Source organism: Balearica regulorum, chromosome 6 (genome assembly GCF_011004875.1).
Source record: "Balearica regulorum gibbericeps isolate bBalReg1 chromosome 6, bBalReg1.pri, whole genome shotgun sequence".
Lineage (NCBI taxonomy): Eukaryota > Metazoa > Chordata > Aves > Gruiformes > Gruidae > Balearica > Balearica regulorum.
Window position 1 is genome coordinate 42746425 of NC_046189.1, and position 15745 is coordinate 42762169.

General features: G+C 55.2%; 1 protein-coding gene across 1 annotated transcript; it reads right to left on the minus strand.

The window, feature by feature from the left end:
• Positions 1-4322: 4322 nt before the first annotated feature.
• Positions 4323-8329, minus strand: ERMN (ermin). Its single transcript, XM_075757401.1, has 3 exons — positions 7783-8329; positions 7363-7449; positions 4323-5457 (listed from the first exon to the last, which is right to left on the minus strand). Exons 1-3 carry the CDS (start codon positions 8027-8029, stop codon positions 5057-5059), a joined length of 735 nt encoding a protein of 244 aa, XP_075613516.1. The 5' UTR covers positions 8030-8329; the 3' UTR covers positions 4323-5056.
• Positions 8330-15745: the final 7416 nt, after the last annotated feature.

A 15745-nucleotide genomic window follows, 5' to 3' on the forward strand; every position in this document is an offset into this window, starting at 1 on the left:
GCAAACGGGGGGCTTACCCCTCTTCGTGCCAGCAGCACACACCAGCCAGGGAGCACCTCACCCCAGGGTGGCCAGGCTGTCCCCACCCTGGGGCTGCCAGGGCCCCAGCCCTGTCCCCGAGCCCTCGTGGCTTTTTCGGGGTTCCCCCAGGACTCCTTGGCCCGGGGCAAGGAGTGCCGAGGCATTGGGTCGCGCTGGGGCCGGTGCCCAGGCCGGTGATGTTTGCTGCGGCCCCAAGCAGGGTGGCTCGCCCTGCTCCTGCCAGGCCTTTCCCGAGGAAGCTTTCCCAGGCCAGGCAGCTCTCCCCAGCGCGGCGTCCCCCACCGTGGGCAGAGGGAGGGCAGAGACCTCCGGCAGGACATTTCACAGCCCAAACCTCCGGATGGGGGAAAACCCCACTGAACTCAGCGAGGGCTTCCACTCAGAAAGGGCTGCGGAACACGTGCATTTCACGGGAGCCCTCGCAGAGGTGAAACAGCATGATGAGACCCCGGCCCCACACACCAAAGTCTCTCTGAACTACCGTCACAGGCACTAGTTCTCCTTACTGAGAAACGTTTTATCCCCAAAAGCTGTCACCACCTTTTGAAGGAACAGAGTTGATAGAACAAATTCTGCAGTGACAGGACAGTTTGATCCAGGATATGTAGCACCAGTGTGTCCCAGACGGGATTTCTTCCCCTGTTTCTGTTCGGAAGCTCCCGCAGTGGGAGGCTGCTCCCCGTACGGCTGCGGTGTCGCTGGGGAAGGCAGCGCTCCTCCTGCCCCCCTGCCCCGCACTACGGCGAGGGGCTTCTCCAGCACCAGCCTTTGGGGATACGTGGGGCTGAGCATCCCTCGTTCTCACGCCGCTGTTGACCACAGCCGAGCCTCCACCATCCCGCGTGCACAGAACACCTCCTCCTCTCCGATTTTTCAACAGCATAACGTTAACTCTCACGTGGCGGATCAATGCTGACAGCATCTGACCGGCCCAATCTGCCAAAATATTGACTGGCCCAACAGATTTTCCCGTCTGGCTCCTATTCCAACTGTCTTCCTGATTTTCTCTCCCTCCTTTAGTGCAGCTAGCCTGCAGTCACTATCAGAAAAATGACACAGATGTTGTTTGTGCAGTCATCTTTTATCAGGAGCATGAATTTCATCAGATTCTGTTTGCTGACATTCAATCACTTGTCACCCAGTAGGCACCAAATGGTCCTATGTCACGGTCACGGCCCCTTGCCAGGCTTGTCACTTGCACTCCGATTCCCGCTGCTGTAAACGCTCCTTTCCATCTTGGGATCTTTTGCTGAAAGACTGGAGCGTGCCTGGGGGGCTGCTGGCCGGGACTGCGGCCCTGCTGTCACGGTCTTGCTGCTGTGACGGTATTGCGAAGCGTCCAGACTGCACCACTCGGCCGAGTCTGCCAGACGCGAGAGCGGTTTCTTCCGGCAGACGTGGCAGTAGGCATCTCGCTCCTGCCCGGTGAGCTGCCTGCTCCTTTGGCCCTCTCCATGCACGGCGCCTGGGCGTGCATCGCACCTCGGGGCACTAGGAGGTTTTGGGGCTGCACAGGGTTTGTGAGTGTTAAGGAAGGGGGGGGCACCCCAGATTGGCAATGGGAAACAGGCACAGCTTTCCGAACGAGAACAAATACCTCCCGAGCTGCGGCGGGAGGGGCATGGTGCGCCGTGCTGTGCTTCCATCAGTGAGTACCCTGAATCAAAGTGGCCGTGGCTGGAGGCCCCATTTGGTTTGTTTAAAAAAAAAAAAAAAGCTTAAAAAAAGGGAATAAATTATAATAGTTGAAGCTTCTTCCTCTGCACTCTGTGTGTTAATGCTGTTCATGACCAACTCGGACCCTTCCTAGGGGCTCATCTGCCGAGTTAACTGCCAGGCTGAACCGTGAAACATCACCCCGGGAAGAACCTTTACAGCACCAATTTCCCCTGATTTATGGCTATGCTTTGGAGTCTCATGTAGGGTGCTAGTAGTGCAGGCAATGGCAATAGCCGGAGCTGGCTGCTGTGCCCCGCAGCTGCTGCAGATGTTGTGGCAACTGGCAAGTTTCCGCCGAAGTGGTTTAATTCCCATTCGAGTTCAGCATTCAGTGCTGCTAGAAACAGCCCCCGAAGGTGAGCCAGCACCAGGCGGCAGTGTCCGGAGAGGGTGCAAAGGCGTCACAACCTCCGAAAGGTCCGCGCCTTACTTACCTGCCAGCAGCCCTCATCTGGCTCCGAAAACGAAGAGCAATTATTTGCAGGCTAAGGCTGGGTCTGCAGTTTAACCACGTTCGGGAGCTGCGTGTCCTCGTCAGCACCCCCACTGGCTTTTCTGCCTGAAAACGCCTCTGCTCCAAGGGGCAGATTTTCAGGTCTGCGGGCGCCCTTTCCCCTCGCACGCCCCTGTGCACCCCCTGATCTCCGTATGGCACCCACCCACCCGGAGGGTTAGGCAGAGGCGGTGTGTTTGTGGGAAAGGCCCTCAGGCTCCTAGAGCGTCCCAGGACTTTCAGTTTTATCTGTCAGCTACCAAGGAAAGCAAGAGAGGGAGTTGCAGTTCGCAGCTGGTCAAACACTGCTTTCCAAGGAAGTTAAAAAATTAGTCCAAGTTTCTTGAAAGTCTCAGCGAGAATCCACGCTGAGCTGGAGCCCAAGCCCACAGGCAGTACACCAAACATCTCATCCCAGCACTTACCCAGAACCCCTGGGAACTGTGTTTTAACTGTCACCTAGGGTATAAGCCAACTGTTAAAACTTGCAGGCAGACATATGATAAAAGGAGAAAAAAAAATCTGCCTTTTACTAAAGCAAGCAGGGGGCCCGGCCGGAACTCCGGCGTTCCATCCCATCGGATGTCTGCGCTGCCCTGGACGTTCCCTTGCGCAGCCCCAGTGTGGAGCCCGCAGCAGAGCCGGGTGTTCGCATCCTGCCTGGCCAGTCTCAGCAGCTTTTCCAGGGGCACGAGCACCCCTGTGTCCTGTGGACCCCAGCAGAAACCAGGGACGAGCAGAACCTCAGAACGCCTTAAAAACTCCAGCTTCTCAGCGACACGCGGACATACTCTCTTTAGCCATGATTTTTATTTCGCTTTGGGGTTTTGTTGTTTTCCTCCCCCCTGCATTTTTTAATTGCAGCAAAGCAAATCTGTTGTTGACGTTCTGAAGCGCAGATGGGGCCGGACAGCGTGGCGGGGAGGCAGCGGCCGCCAGCCCCACCTCGGCAGGCGTGCAGATACTGGTCAGCCCGGCACCGCGCTCTGCCGCCCGCAGCCTTGGCGAGTCACCGAAAGCCCAGGCAATGGTCACGGCTTTGAGAAATGTGCTGCTCTTACAGGAACCGCTGCGAGGGGAGCGATGGGGGGCAGCTGTCAGCCGGCAAACAAACCCGCAGTATAAGTTCACACAAGCAAACCTCTGAACTTCCACAAACCAAAGAGCGAATAAACAAGTGTGAATAGCACAATGAGGGCTGTGTCTGGTTTGTACAATACAGAATTGCCATTTATTATTTTCACTTTGCCAATAAATAATTGCCTTTATGCAGAACAAAAAAAGTCAAAACGATACTCAGTGCTGCTGGAGATGTAAAACTAATCGTTAAAAAAGCGCTTACGGCTGAAGGAGGCCACTGCAGCTGAAGTCGGGGTCTAGCTTGGTTCTTTCCTCCTCTCCCTTTGTCAGCTGCTCTCCGCTTTCCCAGATGACATTTGCAAAGCCTAGTCCCAACTCAAGACAAATCTGTCTGTAAAAAAGACTGCACCAATAATACTGTAGTTACACAAAGGTTTTTAAGAATGGAGAAAGTTTGTGTTCAGGTGACACAAAAACAACTTATGCATAAAACTTGCCTGGCTTTGACAAAAAAATAAATCTTTAAAATATTGCATCTAAACTTAGCATGAAAATTGAGAAGACACGTAAGAGAGTCTAAACTGTCGGCATTTGGAAAATGCAGGTTTCTGGTAGCGGCCATTTTTCCCAGGTGAGCACCGAAGCGCACACAGGGACGTGCTGTGCACCTCACGCACCATGTAAGCCGCTGCCCTGGGCAGACCCCGGCTGTGCTGCTGTGGACGGCACCAGTCACCGGTACCACGTCCCCAAAGGCCCCCGGGCTGCCGGGGCCGGACTCTGTGGCTGGCCACCACCAACGGCACTGCCCGCGGCCATGCGGGGAAGACGGTGGGGAAGAGGAGCTGCTTTGTTGCAGGCAGTGATTTGGGCTGGTTGCACCCGTGGTTGCACACTACCGTCTGGAGCAGGCGGGCTGGAAGGCAGCGCTGCATGCGCCCAGCGGTGCCCACGGTGCAGACTGCGGCAGCAGGCAACGGCATGTCTGAAGACGTCCATGCTGACACCTCTCACCCCAACGGGCAGGGGCCAGCGGATGGTACCAGCCCTGTCTGGTGCTGACTACAGTGGAATAAGGAATCCAGCTATGGGGGTGCTAGGGGTGGCGGGGGAACAGGGGCCTTGATGCCTTCCCATCTTTTTTAGTTCCTGCACATCAGCATCTACCCACGAATGCAAATATCCCTCCATCCCACCAGCACGGTGGAAAGGGACGGTGGCTGGCAGGCGGCGGCTGTCGGTGCTCCGTGAGATGCCCAGCATGGATGGACGGCAAAACAGAGCGCGCTGTGGTTGCAAACAGTCATCTTTTTTATTATTCACGCTGCCCTGGCCAGTGCTACTGGAGCTGCTGCACTGCCAACTCATTACCAGCACGGCTGATGGCATGGATCACGTGTGCGTCGGCAGCTAGAGAAGCCCCAGCCAGTTCAAGACATCCTATTGTTCGAATATGGTTAGAAAAGTTGGATAGAAAATAAGAGGATAAACTTTAAATCAAATGGTATTATATTTAGCAAACTGATTATTTATTTTCCTGCACTATGGATGTCTCTGCCTGCTGTCAAAGCAAAGATGTTAAATTTTCACAGTGAATTATGAAATCATATACAAAAAGGAAAAAAGCAGTGACCTCATGTTGTGTGAGGAGACATGTCTTGGGGGAAACAAAAAAGAAAAGACCAGAGTGAACGCTCGGCTCATTAAGCAATTCACCTCAGTTTATAAGTGCATCATGGATTCAAATTCATCGATTCGCTGTTTGGTGTTTCCTTTTCTAATCCTCCGGTAGGAGATTGTGTTGTATCTGGAATAGCTGTGTCTGGAGATATCATTTTTTTTCCCCAGGCTGAGCTGCTCCCCTGGTTTCTCCGCCTGGGAGTTGGAGCCGGGGCGGGCCGGGGGAGATGCCTCCTTGCCGCTGTCTTGCTGCTTTAGACAGGACGCCTCGCTGTTCTCCTTCTTGATTTCGATCACCTGAACTTCATCCTCTTCAGTGTCCTCCTCCTCCTCCTCCTCCTCCTCCTCCTCCTCAGCTGCATTCCCTCTCCCATCGGCGCTGGCTTCAAGGGTCTCCACTGCCTCCGCGCCGGGGCTGGCCGTCGTCCCCTCGCTGCCCGGCCCTGCGACAACACAGAGGGAGCGGGGCTGAGGCCGGGCTCAGCACCCCCTTCCCGCCCCTGTCGTACACGCTCCTCATGTAGCGTCGCTCCCCCACAGCTCCCGTCGCCCCGGGGCTGCCCAGCGAGGGGTCCCCACGTCTGCAGGCTGAAGGCCCGCGGCCTCGGCTGCCTGGGCCTGCTTCGGGAGGGCCCGGCAACGCTCACAGCGCTGCGCAGGCCACCCGCCCTGCAGGTTTTAATGCCCGGCCCTCTGCGCCCCCCGCCCCGCGGTCAAAGGGGAGGCCGTGCGGGCGAGCCCGGGGGAGGGAGGAGCGGCACGGCACCCCCCGGCACCCCCCTGCGCCCCCGGCCCAGGGACACTGCCTCCCCGCACCCCTGGGCCCTGCCGGGGGGAGAGCGAGAGGGAGAGAAAGGGAGAGGGAAAAAGGGGGGAAAGGGGAAAAGGGGAAGAGAAAGAAAGACGGGAGACGGGAAGGGAAGGGGGAAGGGAAGGGGAAGGGAAGGGGAAGGGGAAGGGTTCTGCAGCACCCAGCCGCCCCGGTGATACAGCGGGACCTGGCACTGCTCCCCCCCGGGACCCGGCACTGCCCCCCCTGGGGACCGTCCCTGCTCCCCCCGGACCGTCCCTCCTCCGGGGGTGGCCCACCAGGCCGAGATGGCGATCTCCCGTTTGGCCTGTTTGGCACGTTTCTGCCTTAAATGATGCTTTAGTGTCACAAGAATGGTCTATTCACCCTTTTGCCTGTGGGGTCCTGAGTATTAATTAGAGTAAATTGGTTAGGTACTAAAAAGCTGCCTGCAATTTAGAGATAAAGTGCTTGTGGGAGAGGGGGTGTGGGGGAGGGGGACTGGGCAGGATCGTTTAATGGGTTTTATCGTGCACTCATAAAGCAGCACAGCTGGAATACGGATGTCAGCTCCAAGTGGGAAAGCTTCCATCATGATTCACCTCCCCACAACCTATGCGGTCGCTATGAAATACTATTTCACCCGTGACAAATGTTCATATATTTTTTCCTTTTCTTAATGAAGGCAAAGTTTCTGTTTACAGGGCACGGCCCATACATCTCTTAGAGCTACGTTCAACCACGCTAACTTTGCCAGGACTGCGACAGCTACTCTGGGTTGTTAATCCACTCTTCTCCGAGGAGGGGGTTTGTATTTATGTGGCAGCTGACATACAAAAAATGCCAACTTACTGCGGCCGGGTGGATGTGTAAATGACAGGAGGGGTCCAGCACAGCCTCCTTGTTGGAGGAGGGGCTGCATTTTGCACAGTGTAATTAAATATGTTCACCTATGTGGATACACTCAATAGACGTTAACGTCCTGCCGGGGCCGGGCAGCAAGCGCCCGCTGCAGCCCCGCGCGTTGCAGGAGGCGGGTGTGAGGCCCAGCCGTGGCTCCACCTGGTTTTTACCATTTTCACCTCGGAACAAGTAGAGAGACCAAGGAGCAGATGTTTAGGAGAGCAGACGATTTTCTGCTAGATACTTGGGCGCCAGGGGATGTTAGACACTTGGTGAATCAGGCAGGAAAAGAGTTTGGGGTTTGAGGCTGCACATTTTTGACTTACAGAGGGTATCCTCCGAGCTGCCCTGCGTGGAGCAGAAGATAAAGCATCTCCTGGCCTCATGAGGCTGTTGGAGACCTCCTGGTCGAAGACCCCACGGTGCTTCGATGCCCTATGCTCATGGGGACTTGCCAAACCTCAGGAGGAGGGATACCAGCTGTGTTTAATAAGGTGCGACAACACTGCTGGTGAGAAATGAGTCACTGCTCTCCACAGTATAAGGGTCTGACCGAATTTGAAAAAAGTAATAACCACCCATATGCTGTTGCCTTTGAAGGCTACTCATTGCCATGCTCCGGGAAAACCTGACGTCACACAGCACTTTCCGTTACCTTCCTCTGACTCCTGGCCGGCGGTCCCCGTGCCCTGGGTATCACCTGGCCCCTGCTGTAGCATCCCATCGTTTTCCTCTCGTTTCTCTTTAGGAAACACAAAGCACAAGAAACGGACTGATGGAGCAGTTAGTGATGATGATTAGGGTTTAACAGTTGCAGATTGGCAGCAGAGAGATTTTCAGAGCAGATTAAAAAATTGCTTGTTTCTTTAGTCACATGCTTTTCATTGCATCCTCTGTAAGTGCTAGTTAAAATTTGCCCCTACACTGTGATTTAACTCTGAGTCACTGTTATAACTACCATGGGTTAGGAATCTTGACTAACAACGCGCATAGTAGCTCCCGTTAATCATAAAGCTATACAAAAAATAGAGCTTTTCTTTCCAAACACGTAAAGAAAGGCAGCCTTGTACTTTACCTTCGCATTGCTTCTCTCCATCAAAATCCCCACGTACTATGTCCTCTGCCAACGAATTTCTACTTTCCTCCTGATTTTCTTCTGCAAGCGGAGCATCGGGGCTCATTTCTGCATTAGCGTAAGGAACCGTCCCGACAGATTTTGCTATTTCATCGATGACACCGATGACCTGGAGCGGGCCCTTCTCCGGCGGTACGCTCCCGTTGCACTCGGGCATGCCGGACGCCGCCGGGAATTCTTCTGTCATGCTTAGGGCCGTGCCGTGCCCGCCGACCGGGGCCGTGCACCTCCGGGGGCCCCGCTCCTGCACCCCGGGGTGGGGAGTGCTACACCTCACCCCTTTTCCCCGGGATTTTGTTCCCCTGCTGAGATGGTCAACGTGCGTCTCCTCTCCCGTGGGCGCTGCAGCAGAGCAGGGTCCGCGGTCACACCGTCAGATGTGCCGAGGGTTTGCCAGCGGGCTCTGGCCACGGGGCGATCCAATCAGCACCTCACTTGTTGCTGAGGCTCGTCCCGTTGCATAATTAAATGCACCATTTTAATTTACATAAACAAACAATCTGAAGCAAGGAAGCTTTTGTGCTGGCATGGAGAGCGGGTCTTTCAGCATGTCAGCCCCGTGGTAATAAACAGAGATTTTGTACTCCCGCACAATGGCTCTTTGTGCCTCCGCCTGGTCACAGGGACGGCGATTGTTCTGACCCCTAATCCCCAGAGGGTGACCACCTTCCCCAGCGCTGCGGCCACCTAACCCGCTTAACATTCCCCATCGGGTCTGTGTGCCGATAAACCTCGCCGTGCCGCTGGCCGGACAATGAGTGCTTGTCAGGGAACAACCCGCCGGGTGGAAGGGCACATGCCCCGCACACGGCACGACACCACGCTCCTCCGCCGCACAGCCTTGGCCCAGCCACGTGCGTTTTCAGGCAGGGCCGTGTCCCGCCAGACGCCGAGCATCTGCAATTACCCGCTAAGTGAAACGCGTCTCAAGGGCTCGGCCCTCAGGAGCAGAACCAGAAGGTGAAAACCAAAAGCACAAGCCGAAGTACCGTTTTGTGACAAGACGTGAAGCGAGGCGGCAGGATCCCGAGGCCAAGCCGGCCAGGCGATGGGATGTGCTGCCTGCTGACGCCCTGGCCAGAGCCCCCCCGGCACTTCCCTTCCGCACCCGCAGCACAACCCCAACCCCCTTTGCAGCAGCAGCTCCTGGCCCCAGCAGCAGAAACTCTTTAAAGGAACACAAAAGGGGCAAGGATGAGATTAGCACTTACATCATCAATTGTCAGCCGGACCTAAAGCCAGCAGGACGAGAGGGGAACGTTTTACGGAGGGACGCAGGAGGATCGCCCGAGCAGCACCACGGCATCGTCTGACCGTAGCTGAACTCGTTTCAGCCCTGGTGCCCAAAGCCGGGTTTACGTAAGAGTGTAATCTCCTACTGTGAATGCCTTTTTTGTACTCGTACAATGCATTTTGGACATCTTTAGGATTTGGAAATCCTCTTGTCGAGTTCAGACCTTGGTTAGAAATGGACCCAAAACCTTTCCCCCGGTTTTGTTCATCTGTGAATTTGCATCCTTAAATCAACAACTGTTCATCATTGCTATGAAAATGAGTTTGGTGTAATTGATTTATAAAATCGATCTTTTGCTGGAAAAATTCATCCAAGAGAAATGGATGATGAGGTTTGAAAGTGAGTTGACAGCATCAGTGGTAGGTGCCCTCAGGAGGAGAGGCTGGGTGCCGGCACGGGGCTGATGGCTGGAGAGGGGACGGTTCCTTTCTATTCTTATCAAGCTATTTCCGTATCCCTCAGATAACCCAAAGGGCTCCGGCAGGCGATCTCCCGTTTGACAGGTCCAGTCCCCAGGGCTTCCCTTGGTGCAGAAACACCGCTGAAGAGGTTTCAGGGCTGGGACTTGCCTGAGCACCCCCGCCATGCTGGGTGCTGGGGCTGTGCCGTAACTGTTACCGTACCTGAGAGAGCTGCAGGCACCAGAGGCAGCGCCAGCGCAGGGCACACAGGCCGCCATGCAGCCAGACGCCCGCGCTGCCCAGCACGCCTCTCTTTGCGCAGACCCCCGGGCAGGGCAGCGCAGCCGTGGGGATGTCCCGCACCGGCGGCTCTGCCTCATCGCTGGCCCGGCAGCAGGCGTGAGGGCAGAACGGGGACATGGCCATCGCACGGGGCCAAGGGGCCACGGCCACCCCGGCACAGGCACTGCACCCCGCCTGGCGCAGCCAGCACGAATCCTGCACAGGGGCTTGAGCGTGGGGCAAACTGTGGGCCAGGCTTCCAATGTGAAATAGCTCGAAGCTGAAAGCACGGCCTCGGGCTTGACGGGGCGAGGGAGCCCTGCTGACCTGGGACCCACGCTGGCTCCCGCGGGGACAGGGACGGGGACACGTCCTGCCCCATCTCCCCAGGAACCTGCCTGCCGGACTTGCAAAATGATACTAAAACACTTTCAGGTACGTCCTGGTGCCATCTATTGGTTACACAACCAGTTCTTGACAATTCACATTTTCCCACATGAGCGCTTTGTGGTCGAAGCACGCTTTGCATGAATCTATCATAAATAATTTTCCATGTGACCTTTTCAGCAGGAAGTTTCCATCCGAGCTATCCTTTGCTAAAACTTCAGAAATAGCACCTGGGATTTCAGAGATGTTGGGGCACAACAGGGATTTGAAAGTTGGTGAGATAAATTGTTAGAGCCGCAGCAATTCCAATTCATTTCAGAAATAGGAAGAGGCTGCCGTGGCACGGTGTTTGCAGAGTGTTTGCAGGGCGATTGCTCTGTAGGCTTCTCTGTCATTACCTCTCCACTCCCCAATTTCTGCTCCAATCACACATTTCCAGGAGCAGCTCGTGCAGGCACCTGGCTGCCCGGGGATGCACACACACCATGCACGGTCACCAGGGCAGCTCTAGAGCAGAAGCCGCACAACCCAGGGTAACCACAGGAGATGCAATGCCACCCAAAACCCAGGGCAGGGTGACTGGCACGGTGGCACTGGAGACAAACGTTCCCGCAGCTGCGCACAGCTGGGAGAGGTTGCATTTCACTTGAACATCTGGAGAAAAACTCCCGTGGACCATGCCGCAAACTGCAATCAAGCATTTCCATTTTGTCAGCAAGATAAGTACCTCGTGTTTATGAAAAAACGTTGCTTGAGATTCCTCTTCTACAGAAAATTTCCAAATTCTAACTTTCCACCCTGCGGAGGCATGAAAGGAAAGGCAGAAATACATGATTCCCCCTGGCAGAGCTACGTCAGGCAACAGCCAGCCCAGCGCGTCCTCGGGGTCGGGATGCTGCTGCTGCTGCTGCTGCTGCTGCTGCTGCCCTGATGCTCCTGCTCAGCGTGCTGTCTTCCCAGCGGCAGCTGCAGGAGGAGCAGCGTGTTTCCTCTGAAAAACAGGGATGCATCCAAAGGGATGCAGCAAGGGCACGCTAGTTACAAACCACGGGCACACACGGAGTCATTCAAGTTTTGACAGTGTTAAGAACAGGCAGCTGCTGCTTTCTCCTGGCCAGCACTGCATGAGGAGCCCAAAGGGATCGCTGATGAGGGGAGAGCAGCTCCTGGCTGCTTGGAGGCACGTGCAGACGCAGGTTGCTCTGCCCAGACCATCCCCAGGAGCCAACAGGCCTCCTGTCCCTGTCCCCAGGTCGTCACGGTGCCCGAGAGCCTGGAAGCCGCTGGGATGCCACAGCATCCCCAGCGGCATTTTGAAGCAGGCAGAGTCCAGAGCTGGACTAGGAAAAAGGAAAAAGTAGCTGCGGGTTCCTCCCACCGCAGGCAGCTATTTATAAACAGAACTGGGCAAAACCACCTCTCAAGCCCAGGAAAACATTTCATTTGCACAAACCTGAGGTGGTCTGATTTCTGCCTCTTTAAAAAAAAAAAAAAAAAAAAAAAAAAGGCCTGTACTGAAAGAGCCAAACTTTCTGGCAGCAATTCATGCTGCGGCTCTTCCCCGAGCAGAGCATCGCCAGAACAGCCCTGCTCTCTGCTCCCCCCAACACTTCCATCCGTGCTGGAGAAGCTCCTGTCCTCACCCGCCCGCGGGTGCCACCAGGGCATTCTCGGCCGCGCATCCCGGCATTGCCATGGTAGCAACGCGGCATTGCCGTCCCCTGCCACAGGCCACCAGCTTTGCACCGAGTTTGCAAGGCCTCAGCGCTGGTGCCGGCAGGACCGGCTCTGTCTGGGCTTCGCTGGCTTGGTCACGCTGCAACGGTGATTTCTGCGACTGAGCTATGGGTGCCTACGGTGGGTTTGCTTTACTTTTGCGCATCTGTGCATGGCACAATATACGTATAAGGTGTGTTTCCCTTTTGCCTTGCAGTGGCAGGCAGGCCAGGCTCAGTCACGCACGGTAGCTGCTTTTCGTGATCTTCTTTCCAATGCTACGAAAGCAGGGTGCAACCAGCTGCTACAGATGAAAATTGTAAAACAGCTGCTCGAGAAAGGAAACATTGGGTCCGACAGCAGGAATCAGCAGAGCAGAACTGCAGACGTGAAGGCAGACACGCAGCCGTCCCTGAAAAGCATGCAAAAAAGTCGTCGCTGAAGGGATAGCCACCTGCTCTGAGCACAACTAAAACCCAGGACACGCAGAAACACGGATCGGAGAGAGAAACGCAGGAACTGCTCACGTCTTTCAGCAGCTTCCAGGGCTGGACCTTCAATCTGCAGGATAATACAGCCTTGAAGACAAAATGATTTTCCACTGGATCTGAAATGTTTCCAGCAGAAGCAACAACCTGTTTCATGGGTTTGTGGAAAAAAAACAGGCCATGAGAGCCCAGCAAGAAAACCTGGGAGACTGCAAAGGTCATAAAGAAGGAGAAGGCTGGTTAGAGAGCTGCGAGCCGGCGTGAACGAGGTGAGTAAGTCTGGGGGAGCAGCAGAAGAGGCACTTCGGGGCCCTTGGAGAACGCCGCTGCGATGCCCCGTGGTCAGTGCCGGAGCCGCGGGAAGCAGCGCGTTCAGCAGAGGGGCCGTGCCGGCGCCCAGGTGCAGCCCGGCGTCCCCAGCACCATCCCTGCCCCTTCGGCGCAGAGCCAGCACTGCTAAAGCAGATCGGCTGTGCCAGCTCTTGCGCTGGAGATGCCTCAGCTCACTGCGCTAAATCAAGCCGAATGACGTAGGACCCAAATATTCCCCTCGCCTCAAGTGAGTGTTCTGGGTGTTCGGTGCTAAACCAGGGCTGCGTGCCCTGCCTGCGCCGTGCCTGCTGCTGATCCAGGGTCCTGAGTTCGGGGGCGTTGCCTAGATCTGGGCACTGGGCTCGACCCAGTTAAGCGGTTAAGAGCCCATACCCGGTCAGGCTTGGTAGCAAACTAATTAAAGTTTTAAGTTTAAAAAGGAATTGTATTCTTCAGAGCAGGCACACTTCTTTCTGCAGTAAACTCGAGTTGCCCCCTTTATCCCCAGGGGATAAGAGAAGAAAAGGTAATCCCTGGGCGGGTAGGAAATCAAGCAAACCCTTCACCCACGATCAGTGAGAGCATCCCCTCCGCTGAAGGTCCAGAGCACCTTGCGCAGCGTGGCTCAGAGCCTGGCCCATGAACCACGCTGTCATCGCGCAGCGTTGCCCATCGCCCACCCTCCTCCTGCCCGGACTCCCGGGAGGACGAGCAGGGACTGTTCCAGATTGCTCTCTGCAAGGAGAAATGCCGGTTTCAAGGAGTTTTCTTGTTCATTTTGCTCTCCGAGCTATTTGTTTTGCTCTGCGGGCTCCATCCTCCCCTCGGAAGGCTGGGGCACGCTGAGCTGGATGCCTGCTGCAGCAGCCCTGCCGAGCCGCCAGTCACCCACATCCTGTTTTTGATCGTGACCGTGAACATGTCATGTTGTCGTCTTGTAGCAACCAAAGTGTTCTCTCGCCACTGCAGGAAGAGCATCATTTATTTGGTCTTTCTTAAGGCCTTTTGGAAGCTTATGGGATGCCCAGGCTTGTTCAGCCTTTCCACACTAAAAGCAAGCACTTTTCTCCCAAGGTATGTCAAACTAACTTTCCATACCAAAAGGAATCACCTCTTTGTACCATAAAGCCGCACTAATTTCCACTAGAGACACGGTCTTAGGGAGCAGAGTTTATACCGTGTTTTAAATTTCCCCCTACAAAACAAGGCAGAGGGCCGGGCCGTGAGCAGGGCACCCTGTCCAGCCCCACCTCTGCCACTGCGGTCTCTGTAAACCAGCCGCAGTGAACCAAAAGGAGACGCAAATTCAGGGCTTGTTTCTAAGGAGCTGGCTGTGGAAAAGCGAAGCAGAACCCCGCCGGGCTGACACATTTTTATCGATCTCCGCAGATCGGTCCGCTCGTGCTCTCCCGGGGGCAGAGCTCTGCCCTGGCTTGGGGCATGCACGGATTTTCACCCGCAGAAAGAGTCCGTAGCAGCGGTGGGCAAAGCTTCACCCTCCCGTCGGGGCTGGAATATTTTGTCTTCTGAGACAAATGCAACAGTCGCGGGTCCAAATACTCCTGGGCCAGGCAGCGAGAGGCACGTTCCTGCACCACGGGCCGCCCACCGCCACGTGCGGCAATGCCCAGAGCGAGCGGCAGGAAACATCCGCGCGCTCCTGCGGTGAGCAGCGATGGAGACGGCTCTTCCCTCGGCTGCCAGCCTGGCCCCTGGCCCCAGGTGTCCTACCTGCAGCAGGTGATTGAGTTTAAGGTCCCTTTCTAAGTGCTGGAGTTGTTTGCTCTCTTTGGGGCACTACCACAACCTTCACCAGACTTTCTGGATATGGTGTCCCCAGGTGCTTTTGGACACCCAAGCCTTTAATTCCAGCTTGTCCAAACAGAAATAATATCTACTTTTTTTTTTTTTTTTTCTTCTCCTTTCAGCTGCTGCTATTGGCAAAGTAAAACTCGACCTTGAGACAGAAAATCACAGGCAAAACCCTTGATGTCTAGCGGTGAGCTCCAGAGCCCAGCCCAGCCTGGGCTGACGGATCGGCTTTGGCTCCGTGCAGGTGTCAGACCAAAATTCACCCCCGGGCCCAGGGGCTGGGGGATGAACCGATGACAGAGGGGCTCAGGGCTGAACTGCAGGTGTTGGGTTCAGCAGCAAGGACAGAACATCATTCCCGTACACCAAAACCTCACGAGCTGCTCTCCCGACTGCCCTCCAGCTCTCCCAGAGACTTGCTGGATTACCATCCACTTAATCCTTTTGAGAGAAATTACCGACACCAGCACAGATTCTGCTGGCTTAGCAACATTCATTAGCTAGAGGACTATTGGGAACAGGTCGGTTTTATTTGGGGTTCATCTGGGAGGGAAGCCGTTGGGTTTAGTCTGAGGTTTCTGAAAAGACCAGGAAATCCTGCCGCGGCGGTACCTGAGTGGTAAACAACCGCATGGTCTGCTCGGTCAAAGGACAAATGAGTCACACAAGGTATTTAAATTACATTTCAAATTCTTCCAATTGTATTTGAAAAACACAATTAGGTTGCTCAGGCTGAAGGAATAGCCTAGTTCTGTGTTGCCTGAGAGGGAAATAAAATTTCTCTTTTTCTTCACATCTATGCCTGTATTTATTGAATCACTTCATATAAGCTATCAAGTTGATCTTATTGCCTGAAGTCTCTGCTCCTAAACGAAATCTGAACAGCTGATGATCTTCCTGCCTGACGAGCAGCGGGCACACCAGCGCGAGGGGCATCTCCTGGGGCCGCAGAGGGGCTGGCTCCCAGGCACAGCCCCCCTCTAAGAGGTCCCCAGGGTGCAACCCGCCGCCGCCTCCAGGCACAGAACGATCCTGCTCGTCCCTGCAGGACAATCCTCTGCCTTTACTTCTCTCACCTGAGCTAGGTAGTTACATCATTGTAAGCAGATGAGTATTTTCTCAAATCTGGTAAAATTCCAGCCAGGCGACTTGAGTGCCATGCCCTCCGGGGGTGACCCCCGCACTCCAGCGACTCTTGCCCCGATGACGCC